Genomic DNA, 25234 nt, shown 5'->3' on the forward strand with positions numbered 1-25234 from the left:
GGAACGTAACAGAGAAGGATCTGAAAATGCTAGAAGGGAAAAGCAGGACAAGGAGTGTACAACTGTCTCAGACGGGTGGGAATGACCAGTCCAGGACTCACGTTTTTGCCAGACATTAGAGTCAAACCACTGCACGTGGAACAACTGCTTCCTGAGATGGAAGACCTTGCTGAGTTAAAGGTTTCTAGCACCCAAAAACAGTGCCCATACTGCATATCTTCCAAATACTTCATATAATCAGTTAAAATAGCAATACTAGAGCTAAGCAAGAGATCCAGATTTTAACATTATATTACACTGGTATATATCCCAATGCCACCACGTCATGACAGTTCATGAATAATATTCCCAGATACTACATCTTTCTCATTGTGCAACTACGTGTCTAAATTTGTGAATATAACCAAGTTTTTAAACTATTTGCAATGAGAATGTTGTCTGAACAAGGACAAAAAATAAAATAAAGGCTTATAATTAGGCCCAGCAAGAACAAAGCAAATACACTTTTTGGTTCTGGGTATTTTCATAGGGAGAGCTTTATCACTCCCATTGCCCTAATCCAAATGCAAATTAAGCACCTCATTTGTTTAAATTACCCAGAGAAATAGATACACAGAAGCAAATGCTACTCCCACTAAAGTCAATGTTGTGAGATGTGGGCTATGGTGCATATCTGATGGCACAGCAAGGTCCAAAGTATGATGTTAACAGTACTGCAGCTTTAACATGCTTGCTTTAAGTGTTAGCAAAACCTTGGTCTTGAAATCTGTGCTGCAGGCTTTCTGAGGAAGCACTAAATGGAGTAAGGAAGTTGCTAAAAGCTTTTTTCTCCCTCTGCCTCTCCCCCCAAAACCAGAAGCAACCATAAAAAGCAAAGAAATCTTCTTTTTCTTCCAGGCACAGTTTCCCTTCCTTAGAACAAACCTGTCCCTGTATTTCAGGTGGTGTATGCATTGCAGCATCCATACCCAGGGTACCAGTTTTTCAGGTGGACAACACCTGAGACACTCAGTGAAGAATAAAAAGCATACTTTCCAATGGAGAGACACATTATTTTTAATAAAAATATAGGAATTATATTTTTTACATTGTATTTATTAGTTCTACCAATTAGAAAGCCTCCTAACACCTGGAATGAACTTTGTATAAGACTTACTGGTGGAAGCTTGAGTCTCCTGTTTTGATATCAATGTAATAAAATTAAAATTTTAAAAATTAACACCTGTAAATACAAGACTAAGATTATTATACTGCTTTGCCTGCAGTAAGAAATCTTTTACATGCTCTCCAAAATGGTACAAAAATTTCCAGTTGAGGCCTTCATAGAGCAGAACAGAATATCCTCAGTGTCTTACAATAACACTATCTTTATTATACCACAAGCAAGTTCTCTCCTGTGTGCATTATTTGTTTGTGATTTATTATGATCTCCAGATCTCATTTTACTTTGCTTAGGCACTCGTACTCTAAATCACACCTACCATTCTCTCCTTAATATATCACCTACATGGATGCTGTGAGGTTTAGCAGACTGGTCATTTGAAGTTTTCTTAAGGTGAAAAGAAAGGCTGGCTACTCTATGTATCAGCTGTGTATCACCAGAGCAGCAAAAATTATAGCACACAGAGGGCCAAGACTAAACTTCATTGCGTTTCACCAGCAAGTAGCTGGCACGGGGAGAGCAACAGAATTTGCACTGATTGCAGAAATTACATAATCTTATTTTTCTGCTCATATATGTGACACAAAAGCTTAAACAAAAATTTTATCAGTTGAAATGGTCTTTGCAAAACAGTGGCTTCATGCCAGGTATCTGGAGTTTTCTAAGCTCTTTTTTTTTTTTTAAATAAATTTCTATTATGTTAACATTTTAAAAATGTTTCCCTTAAAAAAAACCAAACAAAAAAAATTCCCAAACAAATCTCCAAAGCCGTAAAACATTTAACTTAGTTCTAGAAAGAACTTAGAAATAACCATTCTGACAGATACAGAACTAATATCTGTAGGAGCTTTGCCGGAGTCATTGCAGTATAATTTTTATTATACATTTATAGCACCTAAATATTTTAGAGACTATTCATGAAGGTAGAAGCATAGCTTTCCAGACAAAAATGCAAAACCACACTTTTGGAACAGACTTAAAATGAAAACAGGCTCTAAGCTCAACAAAGAAGCCCTTTTGTCACTAAGAAGTGTCTTGTCCCATCTCTGGGGAGGTACATTGCCTGCCGGTGACCTTCCATTGTCCAGGGAAGGTCACCGGGTCTCATTTTGAGATGAGCCAGTGGTGAGAGGCTTTTAAGGAGCAGTTCCTGCCTAGGAAGCCCGCTAGAAGATGATCAGTGCTTGATAACCCAGATACGCCTCTCTTCTCTGTGGGATGAGACTTCCGTGAAATGGCTCTGCTCCAGTTAAACGGGGATTTGTTCTAATGAGGCTGTTGGGACATTTGCGTATTACTGCTGTTGCCCAAGAGAAGACAAAACTGAGGGGTGAAAGTTAATGTTTTCATAGCAATAATGCCAAGAGCCCCAGGGGTTATGAAGAGAATTTCCTGAATGCGGCCTCAGCTCAGAGAAAAGGGAGAGGGACAGGCTGCATGGGGAGCACGGCCAGCAGCCCCACCAGGGAGCAAGAATGCAGCCCATCCTCATCATTGGGACTGCAATGAATGCTTTGAAATCAGCTATCATTTGTGGCCTACATAAACTGCATCTTCATAGCTTCTTCCTGCCAGAGAGGCTCTTCTTTTTATTATTATTATTACTATTATTATCTGGATTTGTTTTTCTGTTAGCAGTATTGGACCAATTTGTGCACAGCGGGCTTTCTTTGTGTATTCTCCCCTACAGCTGCAGTCTTTGAGAGGTTGGCACTCCATGAGGAGTTCAGCAGCAGGTCACAGACCTGGTTTACAAAGGGAAGGAGAAATAAACAACCAACTAGAAGAATAAAAAGACTCCACAAAGCTTTCAGTAACCTATGGACAGACTGGAGAGATGTATTTACTGGACTTTCTTTCTTCTTTTCCTCTTTCTAACCCAGCATCCTCACCTCATCTGAGGTCAGGCACCTGTAACATGCTTGTAATTTTTCCTTCAGGCTTACAGTTATTAGATGGTATTTATATAGAGGGTAATGGGGTGAAGAGAGAAGAAAGAAATTAAAGGAGATAAGAACAGGGCATACTACAGTTTGAATGCACAGCATTGAGCCTTTGGTCACAGGTGTTTGCATCATTCCCCCACCAAATATTTTTTTTTCTGTTGGGAAACTGTCTCACCATTAAATACTCTTTGTTTATGAAGAGATACATGCATTCTTTCCTCTCACAGATAATTAGATATTCTAAATTATTCATATGGGTTTTAATCATGTCTTTAGTATCTAACAGCATAAAGAAAACTATCAGGGCTTCCCCCTTCCAATTAATCTTATTGCTGGCCTTGTTTCCTCTCCTGCTTCAGTGAACGCATAATAGATTTAGGCTAAAGGTAAATACAAGTAGAATTAAAAAGATAGAACACAAGGAACCAGAAACAAAAAGGAGAAAAAGGGATGCTTGATATTTATGTGGCATCTGAGAAAGACAGCAAAAGAAATGCACCTCTACAGTAAAGCCAGAATGACCCATGTGGGAAGATGTGGAGTATCAGCTGTTGCACCAGCACGTAACACACCTTCAACAGTGTACAAGTACCTGGTGATGCCAGGCTTCTAGGCTAGGTATGTTGTTTCCCCATTGTACCATCAAACATGGGTACAACCCTTAGAATTATTAATAAACCTTAAACAAAAAAGGAGAAGCTTAAAATCTAAAGAGTCAATCTGGGACACTCAATGAAATCAGAATGAACGCTGGGGTAGAAATTAAACATTGGATCCAAAATTAAGCGTTTCAAAAGCATCTCTCCACTGATAAACACCTCATCTGCTGTGCAAAAAAGAAAAGCCTGTAAACCAGCTAGACAATATTTCCAAAGGGAGTTTTTAACTTGAAGGTGTTTCAGGGCCTATCTGTTGCAATGTATAGTGAGGAATAATCAGCTCACTCAAGGGAATGCCTCTGTTGAAGAATTTGCATAATTTGCAAAAACAGGATGAACTTTCTCATTTACTCCTCTACACAGTGTATATAGCCCTTTCCTATCCAGATCTTCAATTTCCCAAACATTGAATCACTCCTAAAAATCTCATTTTCTACTTTCCCCATTTTCTTCTGATTTTAACCCTCTTTTTCACATTGACCTGAAATTCAGAGCAGAAATCTCTTCCTTTTCTCTACAAACTGCATTAAATAATTGTATCAGATTAAACAAAACAGGAAATATTGAGTGACTTGTACGTGTGCTTTTATATGTTTGCATATGTATATGTGCATATATACACACGTGTGTACATATATATATACATATGTATATACATGTCTATTGGAAAGAAGAACTTACCTATGTCCCAAGTAAGGGGGTTATTCTGTTCCATCTCCCTTTTCCCTATGACATACCAAATGCAGGCCATCCAGTGAGCAAGCAAGGCAAACATGGACATGAGAAGCGTGAGAACAATTGTGCTGTGCTGGGAGTAACGATCCAACTTCTGAAGGAGACGCAAGAGGCGTAGCAACCGCACTGTCTTTAAGAGGTGGACAAGAGAAACCTGGGAGCACGGGGAGAGAAAACAACTTGTCAGTGGTTGACTTCTATCACACAGTTCTCTTGTTTCGATAAAGGAAACTCTTCTAAAACTCTATGAATTTTTGCCCACTCATCATTCAGTTACGTAGTTGTTTACTGCTCTGTACTAAGCTGGGGTCCAAGAAAGCTTGTATTAAAACTTCTAATGCTACTGTTTAAATGCTTAAATACTTAAAATATTATTGACTTTCAAGTACATGTGGCAAAAGCAGCGCTCAATGTGCTCAGCACCCTAGGTGTACATCAGTTTATGAAATATATGGGCTCTGGCCTCAGAGGAGATGCAGCAATGCACAAAGTGAGCAATTCCTGGATGACCCCATTGCCTCCAGAGCATACTTCAACCTACATCCACACCAGTTTGCACAGCTCCCAGTTTTGCACTTGGCTCATGTTTCAGCTATTGGGTAGATTTAGCAAACAATATGCAGATTAAGATCCTAAATATTTTTAATTCAATATTTTGAAGGTTAAATAGGCATAGTTTTCATTAACAGTAAGCTTTTTTTCCTCTTCATTCATGAGACGTTAGGATTAATGCCTACTAGGTACCTGGCTGATACAGGATACATGCATCAGCTAGAAAAATGACATCAAACTTTACACGTCTTCCCACAGCCTTCCCAGAACACTGTAATGAGCTCTCTGAAAAGAAGGTGTAAAAGCACAGCTTGGTCACCATTCTTTTCCTCTGCTAATCCGGAATAACCTGAAGCTAAACCTTTCTGTTTCTGTTACCAAAACTAATAACCTGAAATCTGAATTTTATAGGTGTGCATTCACTAAGAGTTAGGTCCAGGCTGATAAACTCTGCAACACGGGGTATTTCAAATTTTTTCATGAAGATTTAAAAATTCATCAATTTTATTCCAGTCTCACGAATTAAGTAGGTAGGAAACCTGTAAAAAAGAATATAAAAAATCTACAAGCATTCTTTTTTTTTTTGCTACTACAGTTTTGATAGTGCATAAGTAACTCTCCCATGAGCTTCTTCATGCAATATTTACTGCCCATTATTTCATTTTTTTTCCTCAAGAACCTTTACATTTTTTTCATTTATGTAGCAGGGGAAAAAAGAAAATCAACAAAAACATGACACTTTTTAGAAATACTTTGAAGTTCACTGCTGTCAGGAATAAGATCTGATTAGAGCATACAAACAATTACAAGGTCTTCTCTTGTATTTCTTTTATCCATCTTATGTCATCTACAAGAAGTCAGTGAAATTAGTTACGTCTGTGGCCTTAAGAACAAGAATATCTGCAAGTCTGGGTCAGAAGGCTGAAAAATATTTAAAGGAATTGCCATGTTTGCATTAATATAATCATACAACTATTAAAATATAATTATTCTAATTGAATGTAGTGCCACTGTACCAACTGCCTCTTTTCCTGTGGTAATTAATTTCGCAAATACTCCTTTTCTTCTCATCAGCTTGTTTGAACCAAACATGGTTTTGTTGCACTCTTAACAAAGGGATCCCTACCATGAGTGACTCTTCAAGGTCTTGTAGTAATATAAACATATATATAATGACTGTGTATGTACTGTTGCCTTCACATTGGAATCTTCATCTTTACATGGCTGCCTACGATCTACCACATCACAACCAAATAATAACTTAGGTGAATTTATTTTTTTATTAGATTCGTACAAATAAGGAATTTGAAATGGGCTGTGACAATAAGTGTGCCCTGCCAGTTATCACTTGTGACTAAATTCTGACCATTTTTATCAAGTTATAGAATACTGAGAGATAAAAACAGTGAATCGGATATCTAATATTGTTTTAATGTGGAGACGTTTCAATTTAAGGCCTAAAGATCGCCTTATTTCACAATAATTTCTGCATAAATTTGAACACAGATGTAATTAATCATATGTAATTACTCCAAATTTTCTCATTAGTCATGCCAAACGCTCTTCTTGTACTGTGTCCAATCTGTCATTGGAAGACCTCAAATGCCATCAGGCAGCTTTCTTTTCTGTGTCACAAATTTAGAAAGACAAAATGAGGAGTCAGCACTCATACTTGTGCCTGCGTAGATTTTGCTTTGCCCACAGATATAAAACCATCTAAATTTTTCATTTAGCTAATCATTTTAGACTAGCTGGGTTAACCTTTTTCTGTCAAAATGATAGAGACAGAATTTTATCTAAAACTAACACAAATTCAATCATAGCATAGTACTGAGAAAAACTGAAAAATAAAGTTGCTACAAACTGAAATGATGAAATTCTCTGCTTGGAAGAATCATCTCCTACAGCAAAAAGAAATTAGTAAGGAAACATGATACATTTTAAGAAATTACTATTGGCAAGGATCTTTAATCCTTTTTGTCTGCTCGGTTAGTTGGTTTTCCTCAAAAAAATGATACTCTTGCTCTATAACCACCAATAGTTACTCAGAGAGGAACAAATTCAATCATTATAATTAGTGCTTAATGGCCTGGTTTTTACTTTGACAGCATTTTGCACCACATTTCCACAGATTAAGGGATCCTTTATGTCACATGAATACAAGGATGGAAGGAGCTGGGGTCTCAGCAGGCACTGACATTAGGCAGGAACGTGCCTGAGGTCTCAGACCTCCAAAGAGTCACACGGCAGAGCCAACTCATACAGCTTCACTCTTTTTTCTTTCAAAATATCTCCAAGGATGGTGAGAGATCTCAGCTTTTTCACGCACTCTAAATCCACAAATCTCCAACTGGAGGATGACGTTTATGTGCCATACATACATAAGTATGTATGGCACTATACCTATAGCTCGCAGAATTTAGAGCATCCCTAAAGGTTTGGCCTTTGTGACGGGGCCTGAACAGCAAAGGAGTGATGCCTGATGCCCCTTCTCACCGTTCTGTTGAGGCAACATCTGAGAGTCGATGAAGTGAAAATCTGAGAATAGACATGAGGAAATGGCTTATTAAATCATAAAGTCTGAAAACAGTGGAATGTGGTTAACACCTCCCCCCGCTCTTGAAACACTTGATAGTCATTGTTATCTTGAGGATTATATTAACAGTTGCCAAGTCTTGGCACGATAAGAAATATGATATAGTAAGGCACTGTGTTCCCATTGAGGAATCATACAGAGAACAAACTGACCGAGTTTGCTGGGGTGAACGCGGGGTGCAGACTCCCGGATTCTGGATTTGCTCTCGGTTACCAGAGAGAAAAGAAGGTTGGCCCTTGACTCTCTGCTGTGTAGTGGTCTTTATCATATAGCAGCTAGCTACCAAAGTCGGGCCAAAGGAAGCAGATTGGAGCCTGTGAAAACTTTTAACAAGGTATTTGTGGGAGCATGCAGGGAGCTGTCTGCCAGTCAATTTCGAGATCAACATGGCCATATATCGTTTATTACTTGGGGCTTAGTGTTAGCACTTCATCTATCATTAATTATCTCATTAAGGATCCACTACTAACAGAGGAACATTTCAATGTCCCTGAGTATTCTTAGTCACCATATTAGTGATCTTATTAGGGTAAAAAAAAGTTTAAAAGTACAACAGATAGGAAATGTGTATTAATTATGTTATAGTAGCATTTTTAATATTGTGACATTTTAACTGTAGAAATAATTATTGGATAATACTTTATTTTCCAGAATTCAGTATGGAAAGCATATCAGTCTTTCGAATGGAAAAAAAAAATCAATTTTGGTTTTTTTTTTTAATTTTCTCTTGAAGGAAAAGATCGGACCTGTTTCATTCGATGAAAATTCTTAATGGAAATTAAAGCAACACAGTTATGCTGGCTGTTTGGTTTTAATGTAAGGGATAAACTGAGATAGTAGCGTATTTAAATAGATTACTGTCGTGGTTTGGGCTCTTATAACCCACTGGTTATAAAAAAAAAAAAAAAAGTGATTTAAAAATGTGGAACTATTAAGAGTCTGGTTTTAAAAGCTACTAACTAGCATCAGATCGACAGTTCCTAATGTAATAAATGGACTGAAAAGGGAGATCACCAAAGGAAATGGAAGTAAATGATAAAACCAAAGAGGATACTTTACATGGGAGGCTTGCTGTCTAGTGTTCTTCTATGTTTTTTTCTGACATGTGCCTATCCTATCATCTATGTACTTGTCTGTAATTCACATTTAATAAAAATGAGATTGAGTGCATGTGTTCACAAAAGATCAAAATTCTGAGAATTAGAAAGTGCACAGCTTAAAAGCCTAAGTCTCTTATGTGAAAAATCCACAAAATTGAGAAACCTCTGCCAACATTTTTTTTTCCAAAATTAAACTTTCTGATTTGGAGGGGGAGGGGGCTGTTTGGCCTTTTTTTGGTTGGGTTTGGGTTTTTTTTTTCCTAAGTAGATTCTTACTCTTTTAAATCTAACAGGGCTATCAGAAGAAAAACCTTTGTCCTTATAAATGCAACCCATTAGACTACGACATCACCAACATCAGATCCACACCTTTTCAAAGTGGCTTAAGCATTTTGTCATTATATTCCTAAAAAATATGATTTGAAACCAAAGTCGAAGTTAATTACAATTGTAACTAATAGATATTAGAACACACAAAAATTCATAATCATGTTGTAATTTTTTCACTAAAACACAGAGGTTGAGAGAAAGAAGATTCCCAGCTGAGTGAAGAATGCTGACCATACTGACCATAGCAATGATTTACTTTACCACAGTAACAATTTATGAGTCCTGAAAAATTAATTGAACTTACACAGCATAAGAGAGCAAAAGCCATAGGGACATGTATTTGAGTACAGTAAGAAAACATGAAGCTAAAATAGGTACAGCTGTTTACAAAGCAAGGACAATTGAATTTAAAAAAGATGGTATATATGTGTTTTTCATCATAATGAATGGCCACTATGACACCCAATCCTATAATACTTTTAATCAACATGAACAATTACACTGTATTGCTTTCTTCAGCATCCAATATGAAAATAAACTACAAAGCTGAAAAAGATACCAAGGTATTTTAGTTCATTCAGTTTTAGTCTCCAGACCTGGAGAAAAAAAAAAAACCACCAACAAACCCCTCTTGAATAAAGAACAATTAAAAAAGACAGGTTAGTACTTACCACAGTGACGTTGAAAGCATAAAGGAGATCAAAAGGAAGTGCAGCAATTAAATCAATGATAAACCAGGTAGTCACGTAGTGGATACAAATAGATCTTGCTTCAAATATAACTTGGCCAGACTTGCTGACATATGTTGTTCGGAAATTTAAAATAATATCTGCTTGACAAAGAATGGACAGAATCAGAGACAGTGATTTCTTGATTCCTGGGGATAACACCAGGAATCCACCATAACACTGACTATTTTTCTTATGCATGGCAAAAATCAGATGAGGAATCTAATACAGAAAGAAGTTAAACATAGTGGTAAGAGATCCACATACATAGAGTTAAACCAATTATGCACAAAGGTATTCTTTGTAAGGAATAAAAAGAATGTTTAAAACATTTAAAACTCACTGATTTCAAAGGGAGCTTGAATTAAAAAAAAACAACCCAACCCATATTGCTCTTTAAGCAATACCGAATACTGGTACAGTATTTTTCTCAATGAAAAATGAGAATGATTGTTGTGCAAAAAACCCACCACATTTATGTTGCTTTTGAGATAAAAAAATCATTAATTATTTTATTTAAAAGGTGTAACTGAAACTTTCTTATAGCGATAACTGTCCAGCACAGAGAACAGATGTCATTCTCAAGGATAACCACTTGTTTATCAACAGAAAAATGCTGAGCTCACTTGAAAAAAATGGCTTTTAGGCTATGGTGGAGACACGAATTTCTTGGTGGCTTGTGCATTTTGCGTGTTCCTATCTAACACTCCAGGATGAGTGTCTTTCAATATGAGCTATAGTTTTGACATGTCTTGCCAAAACACATTAACACTCAAAGAAAAGCTCAGGTCTTGACAACAGAGTCTCAATTATTTTCATGTCCTACAAGACAAAGACTATAATCTGTCCTCGAGCTATGCACCCAGTTTCTACCAACATTAGTGAAAACTACTTGTATAACTTTTACAATGTCAGAAAAGAGTGCAGCCAGCCATCAAGGCTGGTGTTTTAGAGCAAGATAATTAGCCTGCTGCCTTGCAAATTGTAATGCCTCATGTTGAAGGCCATCTCATAAAAGAGAAAGAAGTGGTCCCAAGTGTTAGGAAGACACCCAGAGTGTGATTGACTTTTTTCTCATTAAAAAGTAACAACTGCAGGGTGATAGTCTTGGCAGCCTAAAAGCCGGTGGATTCTCTTTAATGTTCAAGTTATGAGAAGCAGCTTCCTAGATACTAGTCCAGTGTGTAATAGACTTGTCAACTGTGTTATTTGTGATCTAGGTAGCCTATTCTTACGTGTTACAAGGAGGGAACTGCATTCCCTGTGCTCTCTGCCTCTGTTTATGGCAGGTATGGCAGCACTGACTCCCTTCTCTCTGCTAGATGATGCACAAGAAGATACACCTTCAGTGGCCTCTTCTACACATTGCTCTTGTAGGGAGGTGACAGCAGGAGCTCCTGGGAGTTGGCTCTGCACCATATACAGCATCGAGCTTGCAGATGTTTGGGAGGTGTTTGCTGCCCAAAGAGATGTTTCTTGCAGCCTCTGGGGAAGAGGAGGTTGAAACGCCAAATGGAAGCACCTACAAGTGAAATTCAGCCTCTTGCCCACCTCTTTGCCTTTTGCAAATGGAAATAAACACCAAATATAAGTATTTTAGTTCTTTTATTCTATTCAAGGGATTTTTTTTCTGTTTAGATGCAAATATTTCCTTTCCTCATAGCTAGTTTCTTGTGTTCTATGTAAACCTGTTCCAAATCAGGACATTCCCAGAAAATAAGAAAGGTTTGGGAGTCCTAAAAATTAAAGTTATCTAAACTTTTGTCTCTTCATAGTTAAAATGATGAAAGCTAACAGTACTAGTGTTGTAACTTGGTTTTAATGCAAATCAAGTTTAAACTAAAAAGAGGATAATAGTAGGATTACTAGTAGGAGTAGTAGATTCATCTGCTCTCGGGTTTTGTAGGCAGTTTCTGGGGCCTGAGAACTTTTCTTCCTGCTAGACACATGTGAGAATGAATCCCTAATTTCTGATATAACTTTTATCCTGCATTTTTTTATTCAGCGTATGAGAAATACCTGCAAAGATCAGCATGCCTGAACAAACAGACTCGTCTCAGACAGCAAAATTGAATGACAGATTTTTCAGAACACGACACACAAAGTATTGCTAACACTAGTGCCATAAAAAGATTAGCGAGTAAGCTTTGTCCCATTTGCATTTTGTACAACCTAGACAGCAAAATGCAAAAATTAGCATCAAAAGTTTTTTCCCCTATGATTTATAAGAAAATCAAGAATTTGAAGACTTTATGCCTATATAGAACATGTACACTGAAAATGGAATAAGTAAACACTTATGCAGCTCTCGTTAAACTAGCCAGGTTTTGCTACATTCTGGTTGTTAGGTATTTTTCCACTTTCCTGATTTTTCCCATTTATCAAGAACATTGCTTTTCACTTTCCCCCATGTTTTCTCTTTTTTTTTATTGCAGTTTTTAAATTCTGTGCCATTACTTCTGAATGAAAAAGGCTTTGGAAATGAGACTTTTCAACAATGTTGATAGTATAATGAGGGCAACCAACACACAGACTTACAGTAAAGCACTGTAAATCAGAGCAAGAGAAAAAATATCTGACCAGGTTCATCTCAACTGAGTAAATCAACTTGATATAAAATAACCTGACACGTTATAAAAGCTCAATGGAAAATGCTGCCTCATCGAGAGAGCACGGATTACCACTAGTCTATATTAAAGCAATTTTTCATTTCCAGAATTTTATTTTAGAATCTTTTGGTACTAAAAGAACATTAAAAATGGAAATTATTTGACTCTCACTGTACCAGGACAGCATTGGAGAGTGGTACCTACAGAACTCACATGCTTAGGGATGGCATTGCCTACATTTGGAAAAAGCAGATCCAGTTTTTTATAAAAACTTCTTTTTCATGAACACAGGTACTTAAATAGAGCAGACACACAATCCATGCAGAAGTTACTGTCAAAGTCCTACAACCGAGTTTATGCTATTGTTCTTGCAAAGGAGCTTGAAAATTAAAGCCATCCACCTACTAACTTTACCCAGTTGCTTACACTTCATTTTGAATATAATAGAGTAGCTAACACTCAGATGAATTACTAACTCTTATCCAGGTTTGATCTGTCGTGGTCATTCAGTATCCATGACAGCATTTCCATTTTAAGAACAGCAATCTCAAACTTTGTTTCCTTTAGTACATTTGTAGAGATGTTTTCCTCCATGCTTGCTGATGTGATGGACATGTGATGGAAGAACTGCAGTTAAAGACATCTACAATCTGGGGCACAAGGTACAAGAATATTTGCCTAAAGCACTGCCAAAAATTGGTATAATGTGTTACAAAAGTGTCAATTTTACCATCATGTTTAATTCTACTCAGATTTGCATTGAGATACCCATTTTGTGAATTGATATTATAATAGATGATGCTCTGAACCACAAAAGGATCTGATGACAATCATAGCTGCTACAAAACACTCAATATTTCATTATATAGACTTAATTTCTTTTTTCCTCTTAACTGAAAAAAAAACTCAACCAGATTTTGAAGTTCCATCTCCCAAGAGTTTTTCTCAAAGTTCTTGTAAGATAATCAGGGAAGCATTTCTATGTTAAATCCACTTCTATAAAATGCTAATTAGACTTTCATTTAACATGTAATAAGACAAATGCACATTTAATAAATTTTATTGCCATATGCATATTTTTCATATACATATTCCTCACCCTTAAATAAAGGATAATTCTGTTTCATATTTTCACAATTTTATAAAAAATAAATGTTAATAGCTCCACTTCTAAAACATTTTGGTATTTTGTGTACTATTTTAAAATTCTTCAATGTGGATAGTAGAAATGATTTTTCACTATATTTCACCTTCTCTTTCACTTTTATGGCTGTTCTGCTTTGCCAGTGAAACACAGGCACATACAATGAATGTATGCTTTTTTGCAAGGACAACTTATGCTCAGTAAAAGAGAGGCAGTTACTGAAAAATATCATCTATTCATATTATGTAGGATGATAAACACAGCATCATAGGTGCCTTCAGTTTCAGATGAAAACCTCCAGAAAATTGTAAGATACAAAATAACCCAGAAAATATAACTGAGATACAGAAAAGATTAGTGACTATCAAATTACAAGTTTATACAAACTTGAACAAAACATAATTAATTTAAATGATTAATAAAAGTGAAGATGTATAGATATTACAGTCCACTTATCTCTTATTTTATAAAACCAAGAAAACTAAAACTCTGGTTTTGGAATGAAGTAGGAAGATTTATCACTCTACAGATGGTAGAGAAGCTTATCATATAACAAAGGAGGCATTAGACAGTTCAAGGAGATTTTTGAAGAAAAAGTTCCACCTAATATTTTAAGTAGAACTTGCTGAGAGCCACTTCTGAATCACCAGTATTAACTTCTAATAAAATCTCAGAAATTGGAAAAATGCCAAGGAAATGGAATTTGCCATGATAATTTTAATAATTCGGAGGGGAACCCGGCTAAAAGTGATGATCCAGAAAACAATAACTTCTGCTCAGTTTCAAAATGTTGTTGCTATGGGGTTATTTATAAATAAAACTGTTTCTAGAGGATTCATCTTGGCTGATTAACTTCACAGTGATACAATAGTTTTTAAGAAAGAAGGTGTGGCCAATACGAATCCAAACATAAAATGGCTCATATATATCTCCATATAAGAGGCAAACCACACCTAAGACCTAAAAAGAAAAAAGATTTCTGTAGAAGGAGAGATTCTGGCTTGGAAAACAAAGACACTAAAAGAGATTTCTAATAGCTAAGAGTGAGTGTATGGGCTCAGTACAAAGCTGTGGCAAAACAGAGAACGTCACTTGGGAATAGAAAACAGTTTATGCCATTGATGAAACAACTGCAGCCATACAACTCCAGCACCCACACCTCAAGACAAATGAAAAGAGAAAGAGAAGAATTACAAAAGCATAGCCAGAGTTTACTTTACATGATATTATAAATTGGTTTACTCAGCTCCAGAATACTAACAGAAGAACTGACTTGACTTGTTTTCATCCACTGATAGGCTAATTAGGCAAAACAGAATACACTGGACAGACATTAGGTAAATACATTTTGGAAATCAAATGTGGGTTAGCAAATGAGGTGATGAACTCACACCGTTTGGATTTCCATTAAAACACTTATACAATGTCACACTAAAGATATCTAAGTTGCATTCAAGCACACAATGCTTATATACATGAACTTGTATCTTATGTAAATGAGGTGAATGTATATATTTGTAGATCTGCTAGGGACAAGAAAGGAAAGTTTGATTGTCATGGTCATCCTTTGCAGCATTGAGTTATCCTGTTCTTCCCTTAATTTCATAACCTTGGGGGGGGGGAAAGATTGATTTGCGTTTCTTCCTATATGTTCTTTAGGTAGCTACACTAAGACTGGGTAAAGTAACATCTTATCTTCAAGCCTGTTAGCCATTACACTCGAGAAGCCAGGAAGCAATTTTTCCCCACACTGATACAGTACTGAGGGCAAAGAGAAGAGGCAGAGACTCAGCACAGAGAGAAGATCACGTTGGATTATGCCTTTGAGGTATCAGGAAAGATCTCTTTAAGATGTGTTTTGATCAAATGGCCGGTTCTAATGCCAGACCTGGGACTGGAAAAGAATTGCTTGTCTTCTGCAGTTTGAAGCTAGACAATCTGCTAAGATCATTTGACATACACTAGTTAACCTATACACTGCTAGAAGTGGATCTATGGCATTTCTGACAGTTTGATCTCTGTCATTCCCTCCCTTTTACCCATTACAGTTGAGTCTCCTAAATGAATGAAATCTTTGGGGGAGTTCTCATTGTTTTGGCTCAGCATTGATCCTTCAAATTTTTCAAGATTTAGTGCAAAGCCTTATATAAAGGTTATAATTGATTCATGCTTTAAGAACTACTGTTTTCATTCATCAAAATCCTCGGGCTGAACAGAACATAGAAGTAAAATCAGAGATATAAAATTTTCTGATTAGATCATCAAGTACTCTCAGCTGGCCCTGCATTCTTCAAGCTACAAAAATCTTCTGAAATTTTCATTAATACAATTAAGATGTGAAATTAGCATGATTTCGTATGGTTCATAATGAGCAAGGTGGTCAGTTCAGCTCTAGGTGCTTAGTAGAGTATAGGTGGTTAATATTCACATTTATGATCACATTCACAGATCAGTATAGTTGTACCAGCCACATACATAACTACTTCATGCAGATTTGCTTGATATAGGTAAGAAAGAAAGATCAGGATATTTACATCTCTATTATTTTGAAACCTCACATTCTCATTTGTCTTAGAAATCTCCAGTGTGTATTTATCAAAGTTAGAGAAAGGATTTGTTTACTTATTGCATATTAGCATTTGTGAAACAACTAAAGCTTTAACAGAAAAGGCAATAAACACTTGCTTTAAATTCCCCTAAGCCATTCACTACACCAAAGGCTTATCAATGTGCATATGGAATTCACTGTTCAATATTGAAGAGATTAGAAGTTTTTCTGACAGTACCCCTTTCTGCCTTCCTATCAAAGCAATTTAGGACAACAGCCTCAGATAACGTTTATGTATATAGAATTGAATAGGAAATGGTAAGTGCTTCTTTCTCCATCCAACTCATTAGATAAAAATCCAGAGGGAGGTAGGTGAGTGTGATCCATCTTTTATTTCTTGACAGCTTTCTGAGCTATACTTGAGTGTAAACTGTTTCTTCATCTGGGCAACCTCATTTAGAGCTTAAATGATGTGCTAAAGTACTTACCGAGAAAGCTGTAAAGGAGAAAACAAAACCTAAAACAAAACTCCTGAGGCAAGAAACTTCTAAAGAAACAACAAAATCTTTAACACAAATTGAGAAATGATCATTTTTCCTGAAAGAGTGTATTATTTTTATGAATTACATGTTCCACAGTCTTTTTCTTTTCTTTTGCTGTTTAAAAAGTGGAAGAATAACTTTTTTTTTCTTTTTGAAAATAATTATTTTCTTATCATCAAGACTTTGATAACTAGTATGGTAACAAATTGGGGCAAGAAAAGAGTAGTTGAACATCAAAAACCTGTGCAAGAATCTGTTCTGAAAGTACTCATGGAATACTTAATATTTTATAAATTGTTTATGAATCTTACTGTGCACTAGCTTCTACCTACCAATGACACTAATTTATCAAAAAAACTTTTGAAAATTCAACATAACTATCGATATTGTAAAGCTTTGGAGATTTCAGACAACTCTACAGCATCAAAACCATTGGCTTTCTTTAGTGATGAGGTTGCATTCCAAATGCCCTGAGATGAGGTGGGCTTTAAGCATTTTCTACAGCAGGAAGAGCAAAAATTTTACACATTACAGCTATAAAACAGGCAAGAGGGATAAATAAGAAAGATGGGGACAAATGTGTTATCAGGGCCTGTTGCAATAGGACAAGGGGTAATGGCTTTAAACTAAAAGAGGGTAGATTTAGACTAGATATAAGGAAGAAATATTTTACAGTGAGGGTGGTGAAACACTGGCACAGGTTGCCCAGAGAGGTGGGAAATGCCCCATCCCTGGAAATATTCAAGGTCACGTTGGATGGGGCTCTGAGCAACCTGATCCAGTCGAAGATGTCTCTCCTCATTGCAGGGCGGTTGGACTAGATGAGCTTTAGAGGTCCCTTCCAACCCAAACTATTCTATGATTAATCTCTGATCTGTTTGTTAGTGTAAGTGAAGTGACTTTAATACAAGTAGTGAGTAGTGAGTCAAAAGTGTTCTACAAGAGATATCTTTGTATATATTATCTTTAAGTATGCTGTAACACCAAACTTCAACCTGTGCAAACTTCACGCTTAAAGCTGTATTTGATGTTTGTTTCAGACTGGGGCAAGAGCTACAATCTCTTTTTTTGTTTCAACAGCTCTCATACCACAAATTGTTAATAATTAGTATTACTACTACAGGAAAAATAAAAGTGAAGTTACCTCACTGCAATTTTTTTCTATGTAAGCTAGAAAAGCGTCATTTAAAATGATCTTGCAAGCTACATAGATCATGCCACATGCTCAGGAAAGCAGAACAGAGGATGTAAATAATGTCTTTGACAGCAGCAATGTCATTAAGAAGTTACCTAGAACTACACCAGGAATGACAGCAGATAATATCAAATTGCTTGAGTCACTACATTCTGTGCTGACACACAGCACATGCATATCTAAAATATCATCCTTATACTTGATGTAGAGAGGAAGGAAAGGGTGAAGCCTCTGTATTCTTGTCTTCACTATGAAAATAGCCAAGTTCTTATTTTGAGGTAGATAATTCAATTTCAGTTAAAATTAGACAGCGAAAAGTCAGAGTTCAAGGAAATTAAAGATCAAGATAAAGTCTAGAGTATCCTATTGATTGTAAGAAAGTCCCTTAAGTCATGTATAAACTACAAGGTACCTTTTTACCAAAGATTTTTGCCCTGTTTTAGCATAGATACACCTATTTTGTTAATAAACACCCATGCATTTTAAGCCAGCCCGGACCTGTGTGGCAGACTTTTGCTCCTTTCCCACTTCCTGCTGTGCAGATTAACAGAAGCAAAGTGTGTCATCCCACAAAGCAGCAAGTAATTTTGCTGCTGTCAAACACACAGGTGAACTTGACCTGGCAGCACTTAACAGGGAAAACCCAAGATGTCCAATTTCAACAGGTTTGGAACAAGTAATCATATATCACCCATGCATCCCCCCTAATACACACCTCCAAAGATTTAAATAGAGCATTTTTTCCAGTTATTTCACCTCTAATTTTCACACCCAGGTCGTGCAGAATCACTTAATATTAAGAAAAATTCACCAGCAAATCAATGGCCAGTCACCCTCAAAAAGATTTCTCTGCTTAGTCTCCCTAGGCAAATCTCTTACCTCCCCATCCACTCGCCTTCTCTTTTACACGCCTGCTGCTTTCACCCCACATCCTCCAGCACAGCTGAGCTGTTGTGTCTGAACACGGGCTTCTCCTCACACCCTCTGGCCACATGCGCCAGTTGATGCAGTTCCTTTCTGCTTGTCCAGTGCTGCTCTTCCTTCCCTCTAGCCTGCAGACTGACCACCTTCCCCCACCAACCCCACACAAGGTAAAGCAGAAGCCCCGGCACTAAGTCCCTAAGATGAACACAGAGCAAATAAACAGTGATTGACAAATCTCAGATAATCATTTGGTACTAATCAATCTCAAACTTAAAACCTTTACTCTGATTTATCTTCTGGTTGGATCCCATGGCTAACCAGTTCAATCTGCATGGATTCTCTCAGCCTATTATTTACACTACTGTTAAGACATGGGCTCACAATCCTTTAAAAAATATATATAAACTCTTGTAAGAAATGTGAAACCTCAAAATCTCTTAGAAGTTACACTGAAAGATCAGAGAAAATGAATTTGTACAAAACCAAAACCCAGCTGTTTCAGCTGCAAAATTGTCTACATTAAAAAAAGTGAATCTACATGTGTTGCAGTTCCTAATTTATTTATATATTTTGCTCCAAATAAGGTCTTGCACAGTATCCACAGCAGTAAACATCCAAAGGCTGGGACCAACATCACACTAATGTCTTCCAAGCCTGCAGTTACCATGGCTACATGCTTTTGTGATATTTTCATTCAAAATTTCTAAAGCCAATACCATAATCTAACTGAAAAGCTCTAACTTATTCCTTTCCTTACTTGAGTCATCTAATGGCTTTTACTCACCCATTGGTGACCCTTTTCCTTTTCACAAGCTTCCAGCATGAAAATCCATGCCCTAGCTATGCTCAATTCCTATGAAAAGACAATTTATTTCATAGTTGGGCATAAATGAGCTGGGAATCCTGAGCAAGTCCATAGGGTTTTGGAACCATTTAGTGACCTTTCTTGAATTAAAGCTCTGTAGGACATGCCTTTCTAGATATCTGCCATGCTCACATTCACACACAGACAAATCCACTCAGTGAATGGTATGAAAATACCAATTTAAACTGGTGCTCAACAGTGGAAAAAAAAGATTACATTAAAATTGGAGGTTCTAGTGCATAATGCAGTTTGCAATCCTAAAATGATATAAAAAGAGTGAAAATCATAAACTGATATTCATCAAACTATCCTATTAATCTTAAGATGTTTTCCAGAATACCTCTTTTCCAATTTTGAAAGCAGAATATGTGTTTTGTATAATTTCAATTTCTAATCCCTGTTAGAAAAAAAAAAAAGATAATCCAGAGGTAAAAATTTATCTTTTAGCCAGCTGAACCTCTTTACCCATTAACAGGATTATTTTACCTGAAGTAGCTGATTTTCCTGTGCCAACATTTTTTTTAATGTTAGGGCTTGATTTTTTTAAAAATAAATGCTGCTGGGATTAGATCTATGACCAAGCTACAGCAGAATAATAATATCGGATTAGTCAGATGATTCAGTAACTGCCCATGGCACTCTTTTAGACTGCAGAAAACGCTTGGTAATATAACTCAGTTTACCTCTCTTTTTACTGTGAACTAAATGAAGATGAAAAATCCTGCACCTTTAGTGCAAGCTGTATACACATGAGCAGTAACCAGGGAACTGGGTGATGCATGATTTCTTATTTGACTACAGTAATTCAATCCTGTGTTTGAGGCCATGATGATTTAGGTATATTAACCCCATTGATTTTCAGAGCAGTTTCCTACACCACCTCCCTCTCCTAGATGTTACAAGTGGCTCTCCTCTTATTTCTTTTATTTTTTTCATTTTCTTTTATGTGATTTTACATTGATTGTCTTCAGCTAGCAATAGTTTCCCCAAAGTCCAGGCTCTTTGATCTATCTGATTATTTGAGCCAATGTTATTTAATTATATAGGGATAATGGTATTAGAATCTGGCCAGAGAGCTTTTAGGAAAGATTCTGGGAAATATTAGTGCTATATTGCTTAAAGAACAATTTATCTGTCCCTATATAAACTTTTATTTTTTCTTTTCTACTGTTGCTGTAAACCTAGATGTTCCTAGTAAATCTCCTGGGCACAATTTATTCAAATGGAAGTGTGATTTTTCAACTCAGCACGTCCCCTCAAAATGTCTATTGCCACAATGACTTTGATGATTTTCTTTTACATGCTGATCTGATAAGGTGAGGGAGGTAATATTGGGTTTAAATATGAAAGGAGAGTAATGTTTATTGAGCACCTGTTACTTAGAAATCAGGGCTACTATGAAGTCAAATAAAGTTTACAAGAAAAAAACCCCAGGGATTAAATAATAAAAACCTTAAAACAGACTTTATATGATAAACAGGTAATAGATAATAAAATATATAGCATATAAATATAATATATAATAAAATAATAAGTCTTTATAACAGCTGGTTGCAGCTGCTGAAGGAAAAGCATATTTTTCTTTTTCAGAAAGATATAACAAATGCTGAACAGATACTAAGTAACAATCAATATAAACTACAGAAAATTTGTCATGAAAACCCAGACATGTTTGGGAAAGAGAAAGAAATCACTGGTAGGCAGGATTAAGGAGAATTACAGGTTTAGATGTATTAGGAAAGAAATGCTAATCTGCAACTTCAGTTCCTTTGTGCTAGTGGCATCCCATTATGAGAGAAGCTATTAATAATGTAGAAAAAACAAATGTATTCAATAAATACTTCTTATCTAATTTTGGAACGGCGCAGCAAAGTATGGTTGTATCATATCAGATGATAAATTGCAATCCAGTGTATCCTAGCTAAGAATCAGCAGGTAGCGATGTTTTAAACCAGTAGTGTTAAAGGCTTAACAAGACACCATTTCTGCAGGTGATATCTGCAGCCATGGATGAGGGCACCTGTGGATTCTCCTTTCTCTGAGGTCTCATCAGAATGCTTATTAGAATTAATAAATATCTGGATTAAATATACGTTTAAAATGGAAAATCTGGCTATCAAGTACACCCCTCCCTCCTATTTGTTCTTGAGTGACACCCCCAGTAATATTTTCTCCTGGCCATTAGCACTCCAGAATACTGTGTAAACAACCCCATTTGGTCTGTGCAGGCAGTCACAGAGGCTGGGAACCTCATTTCAGAGACAAGTTGCACCTGCATTCAAAGAAGCAGAGGTCTTGTGGCTTTAGTTGGATGACTAGCATTCAGATGAATAATGGAAACAGTTCAACGCTACAAATTCTTAAAATCCTCAGCAGAAAGATATTGCACTCATGTAATATGATGGACCTCTGAAAAAAAAGCTCCTACTAATGTGGAATAAATATAATTCATAGGCTTTGTTCTGTCAAGTCACCACTGAATACACTAAGCTGTTTTACCAGTCAAATTTCTCCAATGAAAAGTGTTTATGATTGGACACCACGATGCTTGTCACTGTACAGTATGTGAGGAGCGGCACTGTCCCTCTTCTAAGGCAGCGCTACGACATATGTTCTCAGCCTTGTTCCATTACAGTTTGACAAATTGACAACATTTTTAGTGATTTTTATGGAGCAAGATCTATTCTCAGGTATGATAGATCATAGCAGAACTGATTCCCAAAATCCATCTGTAACTGACAGACCGATTTGTTCTTCCTTACTATTAGCTCTTACAGTGGAAGGTAATGGGATATTGAAGTCATACCCAGGTGGAAACGCTGTTTTAGTTGAACAAATTATCCATTAATAAAAAAAAATGAAATCTGAAGGCATTAGTGGTTTGAATGGCTATAGTGGTAACAGATGTCACTCCCTCCAGGAGTCTAGAATGGTCAGTGTTAATGCCCTATTATGGTATGCTCTACCAAACACCATACTTGGGCTGCTGTACCCATTACTGAGGGCATGCTGGGGCACACAGACTGACCAGCACACCAACGTTAAAGCCAGGGTTTTAATTGCAATTCTTTACTGTGCTGAGCACCCATGACTTCAAATTCCAATATCATGAAACTGAATAAATTTTTAAAAAATAAAAATTCACATTCTTTTACCTGCGGCCTTAATTTTCAGCCTTTTGGGTTCACCTTTTCAAGTTGCCCTCCGTAACTATGAGGGTGTTAAACAGGGATTAGCTAATCTCAGTTCTACAGTAGCTGATACACCGGAAAAGCCTCACATATCGTGAGACCTTTACATAGTAAACACTGGAAAGATTGTCTTTATTATAAACTATACTCTACTTTTTAAAAACAGACTCAACCCATGAACATATTGAGTAACTAAAATATATTATATTGATTTTTCTACAAAGGAAGATACAGAGTTTGGAGTCTTGAAAGAAAATCAAAGAACTAAGAATATTTCTGAAAAATGAACTGCTAGCTCTGTTTTTAAAAGAAGTTAGGATTTGTGACTGCAGAGCGTGAAAGTTTCTACATGGGTAATTTTCTCAATAGAACCTGCAGAAATATGGCAGAAAGAAGCAATTCCAAAGAGTGAAGAAACATCAATCATATGACTTAACTTTTCATTAAATTCAACGTGTGTGAAGCAAATGTAGTTGTTAGGTATTGCATGAACACAGTTCACTTTGCACAAATGCTGGAGACAACAATGAAAAGATCAAACAAAGAAAACGTTCAGCAGGCAATGGGAAAACTGCTTTGGGTACTTACATTTTTTTGACCAATTCCAAGGAGGAAACCTGAAATTTTTTTCTCAGAGATTACCTCATGCAGCTTGACAATTCACATACCTAGGGCATTTTCCATAAATCGTAAAAAAAATATGAAACAGACCACATGCAAGCTCACAAAAATATGGTAAACTATTAAGCATCTAATAATTTTCTTGGAAATGACCTAAAAGGTTAATTAAAAGACTTTAATCTTACTGAAAAATATAGTGTTGTTTTACAATTAAACCTAAAGACAAACATCATCTGATTGTAGCTGCAATGCAAGTCAGTCATACTCCGTATAACAGAATAGTTTTAACTTTGTATACCTTTTGAAAGCAAACATAGCAGAGGGAAAATTATTTACAAAACTATTACTGCAACATTTCCCAATGTGTGGATTGACTACAGGTGAAACAAATTATTTGTCACACAGCTTATTTATTTATTACAGTAGCACCACAACTTAGACCAAAAAGATGAACAGTCAGTTCTTAAGTGCTTTTAGCACTCTGGTGCTCAGAGGCTTGTCACTCTGACATTACAAGTCTCAGGGAATAGGAAGAAAAAATAATCTGTCTGAAGAGATTCATTTAGGACAGTTGAGAAGTGGAACAGGGACTATATTTGCCAGAAGCACAGATGCAGAATATCTTGACCCAGCTATAAGCTGCCTACAGAGCTTTCCCCAGAATAGTAAGGAATTACATATGTTAAATTCCACGTATTTCAGCTTGTACTCATGAGGTTCCCATCATCTTACATGTGTATTTTAAAAGGCCTTTATCCTGCATAATCCACTTGGTTTGTTTTAGGTATTTCTTCACAAAATTGGATTTCAGAATGGAGCCTGTTCAGTACTTCTTTAAGTACTTCTTCCTTAGATTTTACCTTTATCTTTGATGGTACATGGCACAATGCATAAGGATCCCTTCTTATAACCAGTTCACTAGTAGTTAAGTCAATGCCATTCATTTTTGGCCTCAGGAAAAGCAGGAATGCTCATATGAGCAGTTTTTGTGTCTTAACTGTATCTCCCAACTTCAGGAGTAGTAAGTCCTAATCCTTAGGAAATTTATTACTGCTTTTCAACATAAACATTTTGTACTGTTTATTCACATTACTAGGTAATCCGTACTCCACGAACAATTTATTATGGTTTTCCCTCCCTAATAATAGGTGCATCAACAACGTCACTCTATCCGGTTTCATGTTTTGTTCATATATATATTCACAGATGAGACCTCAGAGATAAATTCAAACCACTCCCTGAATTTTAGCATATTAGGGTTTGAAAGCACACTTTCTAAAATATAGTTTAAAACAGTGCCATCTCCTTTCAAAATGCCCAAAAGTCCTCTTAGATGTGAGGTCTCCTAGACACAGATATTGTTTCACACTACCTTCTGTGCACTTGCAAACATATTAAATGATAATCATTACAATAATGAAAAAGAACATGAAAGAAAAAAGAAAACAAGCCTTCTAATGTAAGGCAACCTAATAAAATCTATAGCATTTAATAACATCTCATCTGATTCCAACAAGTTTTGTTTAACATATTATTTTCAATACAATGATATGCACATTTGAATGACTTGTAAGTCATGAACGATGATGTGAATTTCTACTGGGTTTGTACCATATTTTTAAATCTCTGTGTATTAAAGACCTGAGACTCAAGGGCTTCATATGATTTAAAACAGTTTTGGAAAGATTTTGAGTAATTTACATTTGTGACAGAAATTAATGGGATAGAAATTAACAAATCTCTTTAATCTACAGTATCGTGCAACAGAAATCACAGCTTTAGGACTT

At 36.3% G+C, this 25234-nt stretch overlaps 1 protein-coding gene across 1 annotated transcript in view; it reads right to left on the reverse strand.

Moving 5' to 3' along the window:
• Positions 1 to 25234, reverse strand: part of KCNH8 (potassium voltage-gated channel subfamily H member 8) — a 178060-nt gene that overhangs the window by 62401 nt on the left and 90425 nt on the right. Inside the window, exons 6-7 of the mRNA XM_074150168.1 lie at positions 9752 to 9909; positions 4449 to 4656 (exon numbers count right to left, since the gene is read on the reverse strand). Of these exons, the coding sequence (XP_074006269.1) occupies positions 4449 to 4656; positions 9752 to 9909 (366 nt within the window). The remainder of the gene's footprint in view (positions 1 to 4448; positions 4657 to 9751; positions 9910 to 25234) is intronic.

Source organism: Numenius arquata, chromosome 7 (genome assembly GCF_964106895.1).
Source record: "Numenius arquata chromosome 7, bNumArq3.hap1.1, whole genome shotgun sequence".
Classification (NCBI taxonomy): Eukaryota; Metazoa; Chordata; class Aves; order Charadriiformes; family Scolopacidae; genus Numenius; species Numenius arquata.